General features: G+C 35.2%; 1 protein-coding gene across 2 annotated transcripts in view; it reads right to left on the reverse strand.

The window, feature by feature from the left end:
* The window catches only part of TBC1D8B (TBC1 domain family member 8B), a 64629-nt gene that overhangs the window by 14113 nt on the left and 30281 nt on the right, over positions 1-20235 (reverse strand). For both annotated transcript variants that reach the window (XM_032250920.1, XM_032250919.1), the window contains exons 8-14: positions 18481-18630; positions 17739-17889; positions 16969-17183; positions 12695-12812; positions 11493-11778; positions 10125-10254; positions 9492-9590 (exon numbers count right to left, since the gene is read on the reverse strand). In XM_032250920.1, the coding sequence (XP_032106811.1) occupies positions 9492-9590; positions 10125-10254; positions 11493-11778; positions 12695-12812; positions 16969-17183; positions 17739-17889; positions 18481-18630 (1149 nt within the window). The remainder of the gene's footprint in view (positions 1-9491; positions 9591-10124; positions 10255-11492; positions 11779-12694; positions 12813-16968; positions 17184-17738; positions 17890-18480; positions 18631-20235) is intronic.

Genomic DNA, 20235 nt, shown 5'->3' on the forward strand with positions numbered 1-20235 from the left:
CAACAGTTCACACAGATAGGAAAGAACCAGCACAAGAACTCTGGCAACTGGTAAAACCAGAGGGTCTTCTTACCTCCAAACAACTGCACTAGTTCCCTAGCAATGGTTCTTAACCAGACTGAAATGGCTGAAATGACAGACATAGAATTCAGAATATACATAGAAATGAAGATCACTGAGATTCAGGAGAAAGTCGAAATCCAATCCAAGGAATTTTAAGGAATATGATAAAATGATACAGGAGGTGAAAGACAAAATGGCCATTTTTAAGAAAGAACCAAGCTGATCTGATAGAGCTGAAAAACTTACTACAAGAATTTCATAATACTATCACAAGCATTAACAGCAGAATATACCAAGCTCAGAAAAGAATCTCAGAACTCAAAGACTGGTTCTCTGAATTAACTTAGATAAAAATAAATGAAAATTTTCTCAACTTTGTTAGATAGGCCAACATTCAAATTCTGGAAATGCAGAGAACCCCTGCAAGGTACTATATAAGATGATCATCCCCAAGACACAGTTATCAGATTCTCCAAGGTCAACATGAAAGAAAAAGTATTTAAGGTAGCTAGAGAGAAGGAGCAGGTCACCTACAAAGGAAATCTCATTGGGCTACCTATGTAGTGTTCAGCAGAAATGCTACAAGCCAAAAAAGATGGAAGGCCTATATGCAGCTATCTTAAAGGAAAGAAACTCTGCTGGGCGAGGTGGCTCACGCCTGTAATCCCAACACTTTGGGAGGATGAGGCAAGTGGATCATGAGGTCAGGAGTTTGAGACCAGCCTGACCAACAGGGTGAAACCCTATCTCTACTAAAAATATAAAAATTAGCTGGGCATGGTGGCAGGTGCCTGTAGTCCTAGCTACTCAGGAGGCTGAGGCAGGAGGATCGCTTGAACCTGGGAGGCAGAGGTTGCGGTGACCCGAGATCATGCCACTGCACTCCAGCCTGGGTGACAGAGCAAGGCTCTGTCAAAACAGAACAGAACAGAATAAAACAAAACAAACAAAAACGAACAAACAAAAAAAACCCAAAAGGAACCCCAGCCGAGAATTTCATATTCAGCCAAACTAAGCTTCATAAGCAAAGAAGAAATAAGATCCTTCTCGGACAAGCAAGTGCTAAGGAAATTCATGTTCATTAGATCTGTCTTACAAGAGATCTTGAAAGGAGTGCTAAATATGGAAAGGAAAGCCATTACCAGCTATTATAAAAACACACTTAAGTACATAGACTATTGACACAATACAGCAACTACACAATCAATTTTGTGTAATAATCAGCTAACAACATGATGACAGGATCAAATCCACACATATCAGTATTAACCTTGAATGTAAACAGGCTAAGCAGAATGTAAACAGAATGCCCCAATTAAAAGGCACAGAGTGGCAAGTTGGATAAGAAATCGAGATACAACTGTATGATGTCTTTAAGAGACCCATCTCACATGCAATGACATTCAAAAGCTCAAAGTAAAAGGAAGAGGAAGAATCTATGAAGCAAATGGAAAACAGAAAAAAGCAGGTGTTGTTATTCTGATTTCAGACAAAACAGACTTTAAATCGACAACAACAACAACAACAACGACAAAACAAAAAAGGGAATTCAAAAAGGGTTCAAGTCAACGAGAAGACAACTACCTTAAATATAAATGCAGTCAACACAGGAGCACTCAGATTCATGAAACAAGTTCCTAAAGGCCTATAAAGAGACTTAGATAAATATATAATTATAGTGGGGGACTTCAACACCTCACTGACAGTATTAGACATATCATCAAGGCAGAAAACTAGAAAAGATATTTGGGACCTGAACTCAACACTTGACCAAATGGACCTAACAGACATCTACAGAACTTCCCCCACCCCTCCCCGCAGAACAACAGAATATATTCTTCTCGTCTGCCTATAGCACATACTCTAAAATTAACCACACAATCAGACATAAAACAATCCTCAGCAAATTCAAAAAACCCCAGATCATATCAACTATACTCTTAGACCATAGCATAAAAAAAATGAAAATAAATACTAAGGAGATTGCTCAAAACCATATTAATCACATAAAAATTAAACAATCTGCTCCTGAATGACTTTTGGCTAAACAATGAAACTAAGGAAGAAATCAAGTAACTATTTGAAAGCAATGAGAATAAAGATACAACATATCAGAATCCCTGGTACACAGTTAAAGCAGTGTTAAGAAGGAAGTTTATAGCACTAAATGCTCACATCAGAAAGTTAGAAAACTCTCAAATCAACCTCACATCACACCTAGAGGAACTAGGAAAACAGTAACAAACCAACCCCAAAGCTAGCAGAAGAAAAGCAATTACCAAAATCAGAGCTGATCTGAGTGAAATCAAAATATGAAAATCCATGCAAAAGATCAATGAATCCATGAGTTGGCTATTTAAAAGAATAAATAAGATTGATAGACCACTAGCTAGACTAATAAAGAAAAAAGAGACAATCCAAATAGACACAATCAAAAATGACAAAGGAGAAATTACCACGGACCCCAAAGAAGTAGAAATAAAACCCTCAGAGACTACAAAGAACACCTCTATGCACACAAACTAGAAAACCTAGAAGAAACAATAAATTACTGGAAACATAACTGCCAAGATTGAACCAGGAAGAAGTTGAAACCCTGAACAGACCAATAACAAGTTCTAAAATTGAATCAGTAAAAAACCCCACACCAACCAGAAAAAGCCCAGGAAAAAATGGATTCACAGCCAAATTCTACCAGATATACAAAGAAGAGCTGGTACCATTCCTACTGAAACTATCGCAAAAAATTAAGGAGAAAGGATTCCTCCTTAATACATTCTATGAGGCCAGCGTCATTCTGCTACCAATACTTGGCAGATACACAACAAAAAAGAGAAAACTTCAGGCCAATATCCTTGAGGAGAACAGATGCAAAACCCCTCAACAAACTACTAGCAAACCAAATCTAGCAGCACATCAAAACGCTAACCCACCACAATCAAGTAGGCTTTATCCATGGGATACAAGGTTGGTTCAACATACACAAATCGATTAATGTGATTCATCACAAAAACAGAACTAAAAACAAAAAAGCACATGATCATCTCAATAGATGCAGAAAAAACTTTCAATAAGATTTAACATCCCTTCATGTTAAAAAGCCTCAACAAACTAGGCATTGAAGAACTATATCTCAAAATAATAAGAGCCATCTATGACAAATCCACAATCAAAATCATACTGAATGGGTAAATGCTGGAAGCATTACCCTTGAGAACCAGAAGACAAGGATGCCCATACTCACCACTCTGGCTCAACATAGTACTGAAAGTCCTAGCCAGAGCAATCAGGCAAGAGAAAGAAAAAAAGGCATCAAAATAGGAACAGAGGAAGTCAAATTATTTCTATTTGCAGATGATATGATTCTATATGTAGAAAACCCCATAGTCTCAGCCCAAAAGCTGCTAGATTTAGTAAAAAACTTTGGCAATGTTTCAAAATACAAAATCAATCTACAAAAATCAGTAGCACTTCTATGTATCAACAACGTCCTAGCTGAGTGACAAACCAAGAACTCAATCCTGCTCACAATAGCCATAAAAAGAATAAAATACCTAGGAATACAGCTAACTAGGGAGGTGAAAGATCTCTACAATGGGAATTACATGCACTGCTTAAAGAAATCAGAGGTGACACCAGCAATTGAAAAACATCCCATGCTCATGGATAGGAAGAATCAATATTGTTTAAAAGGCCATACCAACCAAAGCAATTCACAGATTCAGTGCTATTCCTATCAAACTACCAATGACATTCTTCACATAATTGGAAAAATATATATTCTAAAAAATTCATATGGAACCAGAAAAGAGATCGAAAAGCCAAAGCAATTCTAAGCAAAATTAACAAAGCTAGAGGCATCACATTCCTCACCTTCAAACTATACTACAAGTCTACAGTAACCAAACCAGGAAGGTATAGGTACAAAAACACACATAGTCTAATGGAACAGAATGGAGTGCCCAGAAATAAAGCTGCACCTACAACCATCTGATCTTTAACAAAGTCAACAATAAGAAGCAATGGGGAAAGGACACCCTATTCAATAAATGGTGCTGGGATAACTAGCTAACCATATGTAGAAGATTAAAACTAGACCCCTACCTTTCACCATATACAAACATCAACTCAAGATGAATTAAAGACATGAGCATAAAACCTACAACTATAAAAAGCTTTGAAGAAAACTTAGGCAATATCATTCTAGACATAGTCAGTGGCAAAGATTTTATGACAAAGATGCCATAAGCAATTGCAAAAAAAATGAAATTTAACAAATAGGACTAATTAAGGAACTTCTGCACAGCAAAAGAAACTATCAACAGAGTAAACAGACAACCTCCAGAATGGTAGAAAATATTTGCAAATTGTGCTTCTGACAAAGGTCTAATATCCAGAATCCATAAGGAACTTTAAAAAATTAAAAGCCAAAAAACAAACGACTCCATAAAAAAGTGGGCTAAGGACACGAACAGACACTTTTCAAAAGGAGACCTATATGCAGCCAACAAGCATATGAAAACATGCTCAACATCACTAATCATCAGATAAAAGAAAATCAAAATCACAATGATATATCATCTCACACAATCAGAATGGTGACTATTTAAAAGTCAAAAAACAACAGATTCTGGTGAGCTTGTAGAGTAAAGAGAATGCTTATACACTGCTGGTGGAAATGTAAATTAAGTCAGCCACTGTGGAAAGCAGTTTGAAGATATCACAAAGAACTTAAAATAGAACTACTGCCTGAGCTCAGGAGTTCGTGACCAGCTTGGGCAACATGGTGAAATTCTGTCTCTGCTAAAATACAAAAAATTAGCTGGGTGTGGTGGTGTGCACCTGTAGTCTTAGCTACTCAGGAGGCTGAGGCAGGAGAAATGCTTCAACCCTGAAGGTGGAGGTTGCAGTGAGTCGAGATCATGCCACTGCACTCCAGCCTGGGTGACAGAACAAGACTCTGTCTCAAAAATAAAATAAAATAAAATAAAATAAAATAAAATAAAATATTAAAAAAGAGAGAGAGAACTACCATTCAACTCAGAAATCTCATTACTGAGCATATGCCTAAAGGAATATAAATTATCGTACCATAAAGACACATGCATGCATATGTTTTTCACAGCACTATTCACAATAACAAAGACATGGGATCAACTTAGATGCCCATCAATAGTCGACTGGATAAAGAAAATATGGTCAATATACACCATGGAATACTATGCAGCCATACAAAAGAACAAGATCATGTTCTTTGCAGCAACATGGATGGAGCTGGAGACCATTATCCTAACTGAACTAATAGAGGAAAAGAAAACCAAATACTGTATATTCTCACTTATAAGTGGGAGCTAAACATTGAATACTTATGGACACAAAGAGGGGAATAATAGACACAGGGGCCTACATGAGTGTGGAGGGTGGAAGGAGGGTGAGGATCAAAAAACTACCTATTGGCTACCATTCTTATTACCTGCATGATGAGATAATCTGTACAAGAAAACCTGTGATACATCATTTACCTATATAAAAAACTGGCAGCTGGGCATGGTGGCTCACACTTGCAAACAGCAATTTGGGGGGCCAAGGTGGGTGGATCACCTGAGGACAGGAGTTTGAGACCACCCTGGCCAACATGGTGAAATCCTGTCTTTACTAAAAATACAAAAAGGCCAGGCATGGTGGTGGGTACCTGTAATCTCAGCTACATGGGAGGCTGAGGCAGGAGAATCACTTGAACCCAGGAGGCAAGGTTGCAGTGAGCCAAGATTGCTCCACTGCACTCCAGCCTGGGTGACAGAGTGAGACTCAGTGTCAAAAACAAAATAAGACAAAACAAAACAACCTGCACGTGAACCTCTGAATAAATAAAAGTTAAAAATAACGTTTTTTTACATTTATAACTTTTAACTGTAAATAAAAATAAAAGTTAAAAAACTTCCCAGTACATAGAAGGTGCCATTAACTATCTGTTGAATGAATTCCATAAGCTTTACATTTATATATGTGTGTGAGTGTGTGTGTATGTATATATGTTAAACAATAAATTAAACAAAATAGATAATCCCATAAGAAAATATAAATAATTAGAATCAACTCATAGGAGCAAGAAAATTTGAATAGATGGAACTGAAAAAAGAAATCAAAGATTTCCTAGGGAGGAAACCAAAAGGCAGCAGACCCAGATGGCTTTACACATTCATTTTCTCAAGCCTTCAGGTAATGGATAATTCCTATGGGATCTAACCTATTCCAGAGCATATAAATATATGATTTACGTATAATTTTCATTCTATGATATAAGCCTAAATACAAGAAGAAGCTTTCAACCAATATTACTTCAACAAACTTGCAAAGAGCCTAGCTAAACTATTTAGCAAAATTACCAAAGGAGATTAAAAGAATAATACATCTAAATATATATTGTATTGCGTTTTAGGTTTTGGGGTACATGTGAAGAACATGCAAGATTGTTGCATAGGTACATACATGGCAATGTGGTTTGCTGCCTTCCTCCCCATCACCTATATCTGGGATTAAATACATCATAGTTTTTGGAATTTTTTTTGTAGAGGTGGGGTTTTGCCATATTAGACAGGCTGGTCTTGAACTCCTGGCCTGAAATGATCCATTCACCATGGCCTCCCAAAGTGCTAGGATTACAGGCATGAGCCACGATGCCCAGTCTAGGGTTAAATACATCTTAGGAGGATTTGGATAAATGACTTACTAGGACTAATTTTAAGAGTATAACAAATCTAATATTAGGAATTCTTTTATAAAAATAAACAATTAGACAGTGTAAAGGAAAAATGATCTCATTCATATTAGCAGCCAAACCATAAAATATATAGGGGTAGAATAAACCCACTAAGAACTGTATAAGACCTACATGATGAAAACTAAAAATGCTTACTAAAGAACACTTAAGAAGACAGATTATTAAAATGAATATTAAAAAGGAATTTTAAAAGCCTTACCAGATTTCAAAGTAGACAAACTAAAGTAATTGAAACAGTGTGGTACTGTTGTAGTAACAAAAAAAGAAAGTCCAAAAATAAAGCCCATGTATGTATTGTAAGAATTTAGCATAGAAAAAAAATAGAGTACTGTGAGGATAGACTATTTAATAATTGGTTTTTAGAAAATGAATGATTTCAGTTGGAAAAACATAATATTAGAGATCTATCTCACATAATAAACAAAAAATATACTCTAGGTGTTAAAGTTCTAAATGTTAAGAAAGCAATACTAATACAAAAATTTTTTATAATTTATATAATTTTAAATAAGGAAAGCCTTTCTAAGTCTGATATGAAACGCGGACATCATGTAAGAAAAAAGAGAAAGACTACATAAAAATTTTTAACTTGTATAACCTGAAAGACATTATAAACATAAAGAAAGAAATAATAAGTGGGGAAATATTAGGCCACAAATATAGCTGACAAAGAATTAATAACACTACTAGTCAAAAGAGCTCCTAAAAATCAATACTTAAAAGACAATCTCATAGAAAAATAGGCAAAGGCTATGAGTAGGCAATTAAGAGAAGAAATGAAAAAGGCTAATAAACATATGTGATCAGTGAATTGAAACCTTAAATGAAAAGTGATATTTCATCTATCACATTGGCACAAATTAAAGATTTTGTTTTGTGTTCTTTTAGAGACAAGGTCTTGCTCTGTTGCCCAGGCTGGAGTTCAGTGGCATGATTACAGCTCACTGTAACCTGGAACTCCCAGGTTCAAGGTGATCCTCCCTTCTCAGCTTCCTAAGCAGCTGGGACTACGAGTGTGTGCCACCATGCCTGGCTAACAAATTCAACATTTTAAATATCTGGTATTAGTGAGAATGTGAGGAAAGGGGCATTCTTACATGCTGTTGGTGGGATTACAATTTGGTAAAATCTTTTGAAGCATAATTTGGTAGGGACCTGTTCAAATTTTAAATGGGCATATCCTTTTATGCAACGTCCACTTCCAGATATCTATCTTGTACATATAACATTCTTACATATACAAGAATGTTTACATAAAGTATTATTTACAAGAGCAAAAAAAGGGAGACACATTGAATGTACATCAGCAGAATACTTCAATTATAGCATATCCATATTATGGTACACTATTCAATGCATTAGGAAGAGTGAGGTAGATCTAGACTGATATTCAATAACCATGATCTATTTCTGAATGAAAAAAATTGCATAGCAAAGTGACCGGTATGATCTAATTTCAAAAACTATATCCTTCCATTACACAGGTATGTTTGCAGACACATACAGAAAAGATCTGAAAGGATATATGCCAAATTATTTTAAGATGGTTATTCCTGGTGCGGGAAATCTACTTTTTACGTTTATGTAATGCTTAAATTATTTACAGTCAACATGTATTACTTCAGTAAATTTTTTAAAATGCTAACATGTAAAAACTAAAACAAGGTGCTCTATGCTACCTATGTCCCAGTAACCTCACTGAATTATTTAATTGAAATCTAAACCTGGAATCTTCAGAAATGTTAATCTTTCCAGATTTGTATCTCTGAGGACCTTGGCCTTTAAGCAAGGAGGTTTACAAAAATAACATATGGTCATGATAAAACCTCAAATAGTACAAAATAATATAAACAGCAAAATAAAACTCTCTGCCTTCTGAACAGCAATCTATTAATCTGATTCACCAAAGGCAACCAATATTAACAGCTGCTTATGGAGCCATCCAAATATTAAAAAGACAACTATTCAAAACATACTGTTTATACCTTTTTCACTTTACTTTAGGTATCCAAGCATAATAATATTCACTGGTAGCACTGACTACTATGTAGATCAGCTGTTATTGATACAGCACATCACAAATATGTTATGCTTAAATTCCAACATCACAGCATTCAACACTGAGCTGCAGGCTAGGTGTGGTAGCTCATGCCTGTAATCCCAACACTTTGGAATGCCTAGGCAAGGAGGATCACTTGAGCCCATGGGTTTGAAACCAGTCTGGTCAACATCCTGAGACCCTATCTCTACAAAAAACTTAAAAAATTAGCCAGGCTTGGTGGTGTGTGCATGTATTCCCAGCTCCTCGGTACGCTGAGGCAGAAGGATCACTTGAGGCCAGGAGGTAGAGGCTACACTGAGCTGTGATCATGCCACTGCACTCTAGCCTGGGTAATAGAGCCAGACCCTGTTTCAGTGGTCTTGAAGGTCAAATAGTACAAACCATGTTGGAGAAAGCAACATAATTCAACCAGAAGAAAATAATTTATTTTCGCTATAAAATAATTTACCATAAGCTAAACTTTGGCAAGGATCTAGCTCAAAAGTTTGGTCCTTTTAATTTTATTTGCCCAGAATGAGAATTTCTAAAGAAACTTAAAGAAAAAAATTATTCCAACCGTTTTTTCCCCATTGGTTGCATACTTACCACATTCTGTTTTGTTGTTTCCTCTAGGGTCTGTATCACATACAACCTATTTCGACAGCGCATACTGTGTATATCTTCATAGCGAATATTACCATATTTCTGCAAGAAATATGACTCCAGTGGATACCCATTCATGATAAACATCCACTTCTTCTTTTACAATCAGATTTATCAGACTCAGTTCTTGGAGGCTTTGGTTCTATTTCTAGGTAATTTCCTGACTTGTTCAATGATTTTGCAAATTTTCACCTCCCACATTTCAGTTTTTAAATATATTCACTGGAGAGAATTCCATCTACTATGTGCATAGACTAAGTACAAAAACATTGGTAAAATTCTTAATCTCTAAGAAGGGAATAACAATAATGAGAATAATTCACCTGTTAATACAACGATAGATGTTTAAAGTGGTCATTATTTGTGAAAGCAAATGAATTTATTCATTTAATGAAAAACAAATTGAGGCAGAGGAGTGGAAACAGTTCACAGAACTCATTTAAAAAGTTAAGTTGCATTTTAAGTTATATGTCTACTTGCATTATTATCTTACTCTTAATATACCACTAGAGATACATCATCGTTCAATCATTTTAAATATGCTAGGTAATATATGTATGGCATGAAAAAACTTACCTCATTTGACTCTCTAATCAAATCTGTAATATCCACTCTAGTATGACTGGTTTTTTCATCACTCACATTTGAACCTTGCTGAACATTTGAAGGCAATGGACTATCCTTATTGGTGACATTGTCAAAGAACCTATCAAAAAGTGATAGTAATACAAGAATTAGTGGAACTACCATTATTAAAGCAGAGAAATGAATCTAATTTCTCCCCAGTTAGTTAGAGGTTACTTTCAGCTGAGAGGACAAGGAAGGGCCTTATGAAGAAGTGGAACTTGTTTTTTTTTTTTTTTTTTTTGAGATGGAGTCTTGTTCTGTCACTATGGCAGGAGTGCAATGGCACAATCTTGGCTCACTGCAACCTTTGCCTCCTGAGTTGAAACAATTCTCCCACCTCGGCCTTCTGAGTAGCTGGGATTATAGGTGCCTGCCACCACGCCTAGCTAATTTTTGTATTTTTAGTAGAGACAGGATTTCACCATGTTGGCCAGGCTGGTCTTGAATTCCTGATCTTAGGTGATCTGCCTGCCTCGGCCTCCCAAAGTGCTGGGATTACAGGCATAAGCCACTGCACCCGGCCAAGAAGTGGAATTTGAAGATGGTTGGGCATTAGCAGGGTGTTGGTGTGGGGAATGGGATGGTGAAGGAATCATTTTGGGTTTTGAGGGAAGCAAACAGGCTCAGAGAGTACTTGGCAAATACCACACAGCTCAGTAGGAGTGGAATACAGTGTATGTAGAGGCATATAGGGGAAAATAACTGAAGAAAGGTACACTGAGCCCTTACTACAGAGTTCTGAATGTCAGAGTAAGATGTTTGTATTTTATTCTGTACATGATGGGATTTTATGTGGCATTATGATAGTTGCCCATTCAAATATTAATTTATTTAGCATGTACAAATATGTGCATACACACACACACATACAATGTATATACTCCAATATAAAATAGCATTCATACAAAAGCTACTAGGAAAATAAAGTTCAACCCACCTGAAACCACATAGAAACCAGAATAACTTCCCCCAACAGGATATTTAACATTATCAACTACCCTCTTCCTGCTCAAACTACTTCTACATAGACACTTTATAGCTCAAACTGGGAATATGAAAGTCCTAGCATACTGAATCAACAATATTAGTGTAAATGTGTAAATAATTTAATGTCTCACTTCAAAGTAATTTATTCTTGCTATATTTTTCTGGAGATAGAGGACTGGACTTTAGGTGTAGCTCTTTCATTCAAGTAGTTTTGTAACCTCAGGCAAATTGAAGTTTCTAGGGCTCAGTTTTCTCTGTAAAATATGGGGATTAAACAACGTAATCTCTCAAATCTCCTCCAGATTTAAAATGTTATGGTTCTTACAATACCTGTTTAATGCTGTCACAGCTTCAGCATCATCTTTACAAGTCAGCAGTTTGTCTAAATTATAGTCAAGTATTGCCAATCCCAGTTGCAAAATAGCCTTTATTCCATCATAGAAGAAACAGTCGACCACATTCACTGCACTTTCAATAGGTAGCACACTAATAAAAAGTGTGAGAAACCATGAGAGAGAAACTGAGGAAAAGAATGTCATATCAGTCATGTGTTCTGTCAGCTGAGGAAGGTGATCCCTGATAAGTTCTTCAAAGACTGCCTGATCAACCAAGGCACCTAGAGAATATCAAAATAAGTTTAAAAATAAACATTTTTCAAAAGGATTTGTTTCCACACTTCCCCACTTCTATTGGCATGCTGATGTATTTCATTCTTCTTCCTTAAATTATGAACTCTTTCTGTATTTTATACATCTAACTGCTAGTAGTGTCATGTACTTCAGAAATGCAATTCAAATTCATTTGAAGAGTTATTTATTGAGTCTTTATTATATGCAGAGACCTGTACTAGGTATTATAAGAGCTATACCAATTAATGAAGTGGTCTCATGGTCAGGGAATTTAATATCTAGCACAACTCAAGATAAATACACAAATAATTATAATGAAAAACAGTACAATCAATGACCTAATCATAATCCTGAAAGCCTGTTAGGGTATAAAGAGGAGACCATCCATAAGTTTTAACGTAAGGGATCACAGATCTGCAAATATTTGCTGACTAAAGAAGATACCATACAATTAACAAACTAAGAACTTGATCCTTCTTTGAAACGTTGCAAGTATCTCCATAATTCATACACATGTGGAGATTTTAAGCTGACTGAAATCTCCCTCCCATCAAGAAACTACTGAAATTCACAAGTAGTTCTGGATTCTTGAGATCACCATTGTTTTAGCAATATAGAGTTTATAAACTTAATGCTTCCATTTTTGTTAAGAAATGGACCAGGTATTTTATTTTCAAAAGGAACATATTAAACAATCTTTCCGAATATACATTCAGTACAAAAAGCTCTTCTTTTGAGAATGTCAGTGAATGTGAGGTTTTGATATTGCTTGCATTTTATACCACAACCTAATTAATCAGTCCTTCTCTTTTATTAGTAATTAGACAAGAGACACTAAAATTGTTTAGAAAAGAAATATACATCTGTATGTATGCATATGTGTGTGAGTGGTTTTTCTTTTACCAATAATTCGACGATTAAAATAATCAGGCAACATTCGTTCACATACAGCAACCAGAAGCCAAAAAGCTTCTTCCTCTTTTGCATATAGAAGCAGCACTGAAGTCAAAATATTCATTGCCTAAAATTCATAGAAAACAGTTTTAAAAAGTAAATATTGCTCAGGTAATAATTATATTTCTTAAAACATAATAGTTTTTGACAGCAACAAGAACAACTGAGAATAATAATAGTGTAATAACTGTGGAAACATGAGAACTGTGAGCCAGTCCAAAGCAAAACAAGGTGAAGTCAGGCTAACATTTGATAGTTGTTTTACAAAGTAACATTCAAGTAAAGTGAAGCAGTAATATAATACATATAAAACATAATAAGTAAAATCTCTCTCATTTCAGTGAGTGAAAATCTTAATTATCACTAATCTGAAAAAACTTACATAATTTTCAAAGACATATTAAAATGAAAGAAAACAAACTTCATCTGTATTTCCAACCACCTATAAATGAATAGCTCTTAGATATGAATCATCCTTAATATATCCAAAACTGAACATCTTCTTTCCCCTATCAAGTAGGATTCTTCTTATCTATCCTAGTTTTGATCATGCTGAAAACCCTCTATCTGCTATATCCGTTTCATATCCTAGGGTTTCTTCTTACAAAATGTCTTTCAGATTTGCTTTTTCCTTCCCATTCCCACTACCACTCTTTTTGCTGCTTCTTACAAATGTCAGATCATTACTTTTATATACATTGCCACATCCTTTATTATAAAGGTAATAAATCCCTAATGGATAGAATTTACAGAGAATGGAAAAGTATGAAGGAGAAAATAAAACCTCTTATATTCCACATTCCCAGAAATCAACTGTTAACAAGTTGATACATTTTTCTGCAGTTTTTTTCTCCCTTTTTCTCTTAAAATTTGTATCACACTGTGTACTAAACTTTTATTTTTTCACTTAGCACTATATAGTAATATTCAACGCCAATAAACATTCTTCTAAAACAGTATTTTTAATGACCAAAATAATCTAAGGTGGATATAAATTCTTTAATCATTCTACTATTGTTGGACATATAGGTTAATTCCAATTTTTTACTATTTCATATAATGCTGCAATGGATATATTTTTTATATAAATCTTCATCCAATTACACTTTTTTCTCAGGACCGATACCTAGAAATGAAATTGTTTGGTCAAGTGGTATTTTCAAAAGACTTCATATTATTGCCAAATTAAATTCCTGAAAGAAAATATCAATTTATATTTCTGACCAACAGTGTTTAAATGTTTATTTCACTGCACCTTTGCCAATATTGCAAATCATAATAATTATAATGATCTTCACTGATTTGATAGTAAAAAATGGTATCTCATTGTTTTAATTTTAATTTCTTTGAGGTTGAACTTTCTGTTTCAGGCTTTAACATCAACCTGTATTTTCTCATCGGTGATTAATCCTTTTATGTCTGTTGCTCATTTCTATACTTTCATACCTTACTTACAGATTTGTATATTAACTATGCCAATTTCATGCCAAATCTAGCACACTGTTTGATGTCAAGCTTAGTTTTTACTGAATCATTTTCCCATGCAAGAAGCCATACTGGGAGGGGATATAGTGAACATGGCAAAGTAAGGACTTCTAAAAAATGCTCTCTTCTATAAAAGCATCAAGAACACTGACAAAAGTCATCAGAATCAACTTTAGAACTCTGAAAATTAACCAATAGCTTACAGCAATTCAGGTAGCATTTAATGGCTGAATCTCAGTAAAACCAGTAAGCTCTGTGGCATTTTAAATTACCCTATTCCCAACCCCCTCCTCAGTTTCACAGTAGCCTTAAAAATCAACATCCAGGCCAGGCATGGTGGCTCATATCTGTAAGCCTAGCACTTTGGGAGGCTGAGGTGGGCGGATCACTTGAGGTCAGGAATTTATAACCAGTCTGGCCAACATGGTGAAACCCCGTCTCTACTGAAAAAAAAAAAAAAAAAAAATCACTGGGGCGTGGTGGTGCACACCTGTAATCCTAGGTACGCAGGAGTCTGAAACAGGATAATTGCTTGAACCTGGGAGGCAGAGGTTGCAGTGAGCCGAGATCATACCACTGCATTCCAGCCCGGGTAACAGAGCAAGACTTTGCCAAAAGAAACCCAAAAACCAAAAAACAAAAATCCACAAGAATAAAAAACAATGTCCATATAAAAACTTGTACATGAATATTCATAGCAGCGTTCTTCACAATAGCCAAAACAAGAAAACAACTCAAATGACTATCAACATTGAATAGACAAACAAAATGTAGTATCTATCCATATAATGGAATATTATTAAGTCATAAGAAAGAAGTCCTAATACATGCTATAACATGGATGAACTTTGAAAATAATATGCTAGGTAAAAGAAGGCAGACACAAAAGACCACATATTGTATCACACAAATTATATGAAATGTGCACAAAAGGTATATTTATAGAGCTAGAAAGTAGATTAATGATTGCTTGGGTTGATAGTAGGAGAAATGGGAAGTAACTGCTAATGGATACGGGGCTTCTTTTTAAGGTGATGAAAATGTTCTGGGTTTTTTTTTTTAAATCAAAATCAATAAAATCTGTTTACCATATTAAGTTTAAACTCTTGTCCCAGGCTTTAGAGATTCTTCATGGTTTTGTCCCATACAAACTTATTTACTGTTTTACTCCAACCTGAACCTAGCCAATCTTATCTCCCAAGGCAGGCTTATTCTCGCCTCAATGGCATCACTCATACTTTAACCCCAAAGAACTTTCTTCTTGCCCTCCATGTTTCTAACCTTGCTCTCATCTTTTAGAAGTAAACATTAAGTGCTGCCTATTTTGAAGCTATCTCTAAGCTACCACTTATAGACAACATCACAGAGTCTGTGAGTATAAGCTCTTTGAGAAAAGAAGCATTGTGCTTCTTTTATACCTTTCAGAGATCTTAAAATATGCTAAAAATACTTGCCATTTAGATGTTCCATTCACTTAAGATAGTTTTTTTAATCTCTATTGACAAGTTACAGTGGATAGGTAGTATTGATATGTAACAATTACGGTATTCAACCCATTATAAATGAATGCATGGCCCAGAGTGCTACCTATCCATGATACTCCAATCTCCTCTTCTTCCACAGTAACTACACATATCTGCTCAGCCACACTATACTCCACAAACTTCCTTGTGAATAGGTGTATCCATGTGACCAAGATCATCCAATAGAATGTGGGTGAAGTGACATTTGCCCCTTTCACGCCTAGCCCATAAACTCTTCTACAGTTATTCTCCATGCTCTTTCCCTGTTCCTGTGAGAGCTAATGGTGATGAAAGTGGACTTGGGAAGCATTTTTTTTTTTTTTTTTTGAAAATGACAGTCTGCTGTCAGCTTACAGTTTAAGTTCCTGAATAATCTCATGGAGGAGAACTCCATACTGATCTGAAGAGTTAATCTCCTTTGTTTATTCCTTCAAGAAATAAAATTCTATTGTGTTTAATCTATTATCTGTGTTTGTGTTAGCAGTCTAGCCTACCCTAATTGATGGTGTGCAATTTTTTTCCAATGATTCCTCTGCTGCCTATAAAATAAAATTCAAACTCCAGCTCTCTCCCAATCTACCTTACTGATTTTTTTCTCCAACTACTTCACTTCATCCACCCTATGCTTCTACAAAACTAAACAAACATGGTCCTATATACTCTACATTTACCTCTACCTGTGTTCAGTTACACGGATCCCTTCACCTGGCATGCTCTTTTCATTCCATCTCCATATGTCCAAAATTCACCAATTTTTAAGATCTGCAAATGCTATCTTTTCCACAAAGCCTTCTCTGATTCCTCCCAGTGAAAAAAATAGTTTCTCCTTATTATGCATCATGACAGGACTTTCTGTTTCTCTGTTTGTCTCACTTGTGTTTTGTTTCTTAATGAATATGCTTTAACATCTCTTGGTCTACATATTTTTAAGAGCAGGACTCTTATCTGATACATCTTTATATAGCCTTAGGTGCCTGGCACAGTATGTTTTATAGGGCAGAAGTTCAATAAACATTTGTCAAATGAAAAAGACAAATAATGAAATACCAATTCTCCTAAGTATTCCCATTACCATCCTACTTACATTAATATCATCCTCCATCTATCTCACCATAATCTTTGTCCTTATAATCACCACTTCCAAATTAGTGGAGTTGGATTTGATGTGATTTTATTTGGAACATACACACAGTAGGGCTCATAGTTAAGTCATACCTGGCAGTATCCAATTTTGGGATTCCTGTATGCATAAGCAGTGAGTACCCTTCTCAGAGCAGATATGCCAGTGTCACTCTGAAAGGCAGGGTGCTCAGGCAGAGAGCGACGCAAATCACGTTCAATTTCTTCAGTAGCCAAGTTGCTGGTCCCTAAGGACTGCTCAACAACTTCAGCATAATAGCCAGGATTAGTAGCCATGTCATTAACAGCACCTGTGAAGATTATTACATTACAGCAGAAGAGGGATATAATAAAGCTACTATTTTCATATATACATAAAGAATTGGATTTCATTATCTTAATATTTAGCCTTATGCTCAAGTGATTTCTGAGCACAAACAGAAAAGAACTTTACACTACAATCTATGTCAAGCTACTAATTTTATCCAACAGAATATCATTTTTATGAGCTTTTTTCACCCTTAACCTGACTGTTGACACTAGAGATAAAGATCCCCCTATTATATATATCTATATCTATATATCTATATATATGTCTATCTATCTCTATCTATCTATATATAGATAGATAGAGATAGATAGATAGATATCTTCCTAATAAACTAATCTGCTGAGATGCTGAATATGTGGATATATAGGTAAGGTGCAAATAACTACTTACCTTTCTCTTTTCACTAGTGTTAACTAAAGGTTAGTAAAACTTTGTACTAACCATCTTTGTGATTATTTCACTTTAGCTTATGGCATAACTCCTAGAAAGGCATAGTTAATGTCTGCTAAATAAGTAAAGTGAATAAATGTAATACCTGAAAAAAGCATCCAGAGTTCTCCTCTTAAGGTTTCTGGAATCCCTCTTACAACAAGATCTCGAGTCTTTTTAGTTCGAAACATACTAACACCACGTCCACATTCTGCAAATAGTATTTTCCATGACTGTTCCTTCATTTTTTCTTTCAACTGTAATAACAGAAAAATCAAATCAACTAAACCTAGTGAGAAAGTAACTTCTTTAAAATAACCTGCTCAGTCTGTTTACCTTGAAACAACATCTATGGAAATCAAGGACATAGAAAACCAAAATTAGTATTCACCTAGGGGTGAAACACTGAATTCTTTCATCATGAAAATCTTTTAAACTCATGTGAGCATAGCAGGTTTAATTTACTATTTGAATTCTTAGCTAAACTCATATAAAAATGGTAAAATGTGTTATACTTGGGAAGCAAAGCTTTAAGCCATCATTCTCTCCAAATCACATGTATTTCAGGATTAGAAATCTATGCAAATAAAACCCAATGTCAATAAATATGTACAACAATTATGTATCTGTAAAAATCCCCAATGTCCAACTTTTATCTTCTCTCTTCATTCCTGATAACAGTCTTTGTGTACAATGGAACTAAATAAGTTACACAGTAGAACCTGCTGGAAAACTTTTCAAGTCCCAAAAGATGAGTTTTCAGTTGTGGTATCTTCTAGTCTGCTTTCAAGATTTTCATTTTTCATCAACTGTTTTAGCCCATAAGCTTAAATATTTTGTTTTCCTACCATTGTAGAATTAAGAGTCTCCAAATTCTGAGGGTGAAATACTGTCATCAAGGCTTCAGTGCTCACAGTTTTACTGCATTCTTTCTGACTTGTCAAAGATTGCACCTCAATATTATTAGATGGATCTGTAGACTCAGAACAAATAGGAAGCTGAAAAAGAAAGAATGTAATTGTCCCAGATGCATGCTTAGAAGTTTCTGCAAGAAAAATAAGTTCTAATGTTTGTCTGTCATTTATAAACCACAGTCTATATACATACCACAATATCTCAGAGACATACCTACGAAAATTAGAGATGTCAACAACCTGACTTCTAGGATGGCAAACTCAGAGCCTCTGTGAACATACTCCCCCACAAAAGCAATAAAATACTGGCAAAACATTAAAAATAAGCCATTTCAGAACACTGGAATTAACCAAAGGCATGCAATAAACTGAAAAGCATCTATTCGAGAAACATTAATGAGCCTGAGTAAGACCAGAAGAGTCTGTGGGGTTTTCAACTCTTTCCACCTGCCCAAGCTCAGAAATGAAAGCCAGCAGTAGGGCAGCCAGTGGATTTTTTGGAGTTTCATTAAAAGCCCTATCCCCAGGGCATAGACAATATTTTGACTGAACTTGCAACTCCCTGGAAAATCTCTATTCCCAGGGTGTTGCTATTTGATTTGATTCACAGCTCAGCTTGGTGAAAAAACTCTGTTCCAGAGTATTATAGAAAACAATAGCAACTGGCTGGTAACATCCTAGCTGTCCAAAGCTATGATTTCAGCTAGAGCAAGCAAGACCCTGGCTAAAAATTTAAAAGGAAGACCTGAAAAACCAGATGATGATATGGAACTTTGAAAGGCTGCAACATATTCTTGGAGATCCAGAAGAATGAATACATGTACAGGGCTGCGAGCATGCCTAGGAAAGAAATGGGACAGAAGAAGGCCCCAGTCACTCAACTCTGGCTATCTTTGAAAGCAGGAAAAACAAAACAAAACAAAACAAAACAAAACTAAAGCTGATTTGTAAATTGTTTGAAGTTTTCGGTATACTTTCACACAGATATCCTTGAGAAAAAGGTAGAATATTTGATACCATAAGGCATTTAAGAAAATCTAACCCATCACTGAATAGCCACTAAGTTATACTGATTCAGGGGGTGATCCAAGGAAGTCAGGATTAAAAACAGAAACAAGAACTTAAAAAAAGCAACCAATGGAAAGTGTCTTGAGGAGGCCCACTTGTTGGATTTCATAAATAAAGACTGTAAAGCAGCTATTATAAATATATTCAAAGAATTAAAGAAAACTATGCCTAAAAAAATTAAGGACCCAATAAAAAGTAGGCAAAAGATCTAAACAGATACCTCACCAGGGAAGATATAAATAGCAGATAATCATATGAAAGAGGTTCAACATCAGATGTCACTAAGTAATTTCAAATTAAAACAACATTACACACTTACCAAAACCCAAAACATTGAAAATACCAAGTACTTATGAAGATGTGTTGATACCGTCATGCAATGTGAAATAAATGTAAATATATAAACTATACCCCCATGTTTCTTGCAGCATCACTCAGAACAGCCAAGATATAGAATCAACCTAAATGTCCACCAACAGATGAATGGATACAGAGAATGTGATAAATTTTACAAAGGAATATTATTCAGCCAAAAAAAGAATAAATCATTTTTATTTGCAGTAACATGGATGAACATGGAGAATATTATGTTAAGTGAAGTAAGTCAGGCACAGAAAGATA

This window comes from Sapajus apella, unplaced genomic scaffold (genome assembly GCF_009761245.1).
Source record: "Sapajus apella isolate SASKATOON/1434 unplaced genomic scaffold, GSC_monkey_1.0 scaffold73, whole genome shotgun sequence".
Classification (NCBI taxonomy): Eukaryota; Metazoa; Chordata; class Mammalia; order Primates; family Cebidae; genus Sapajus; species Sapajus apella.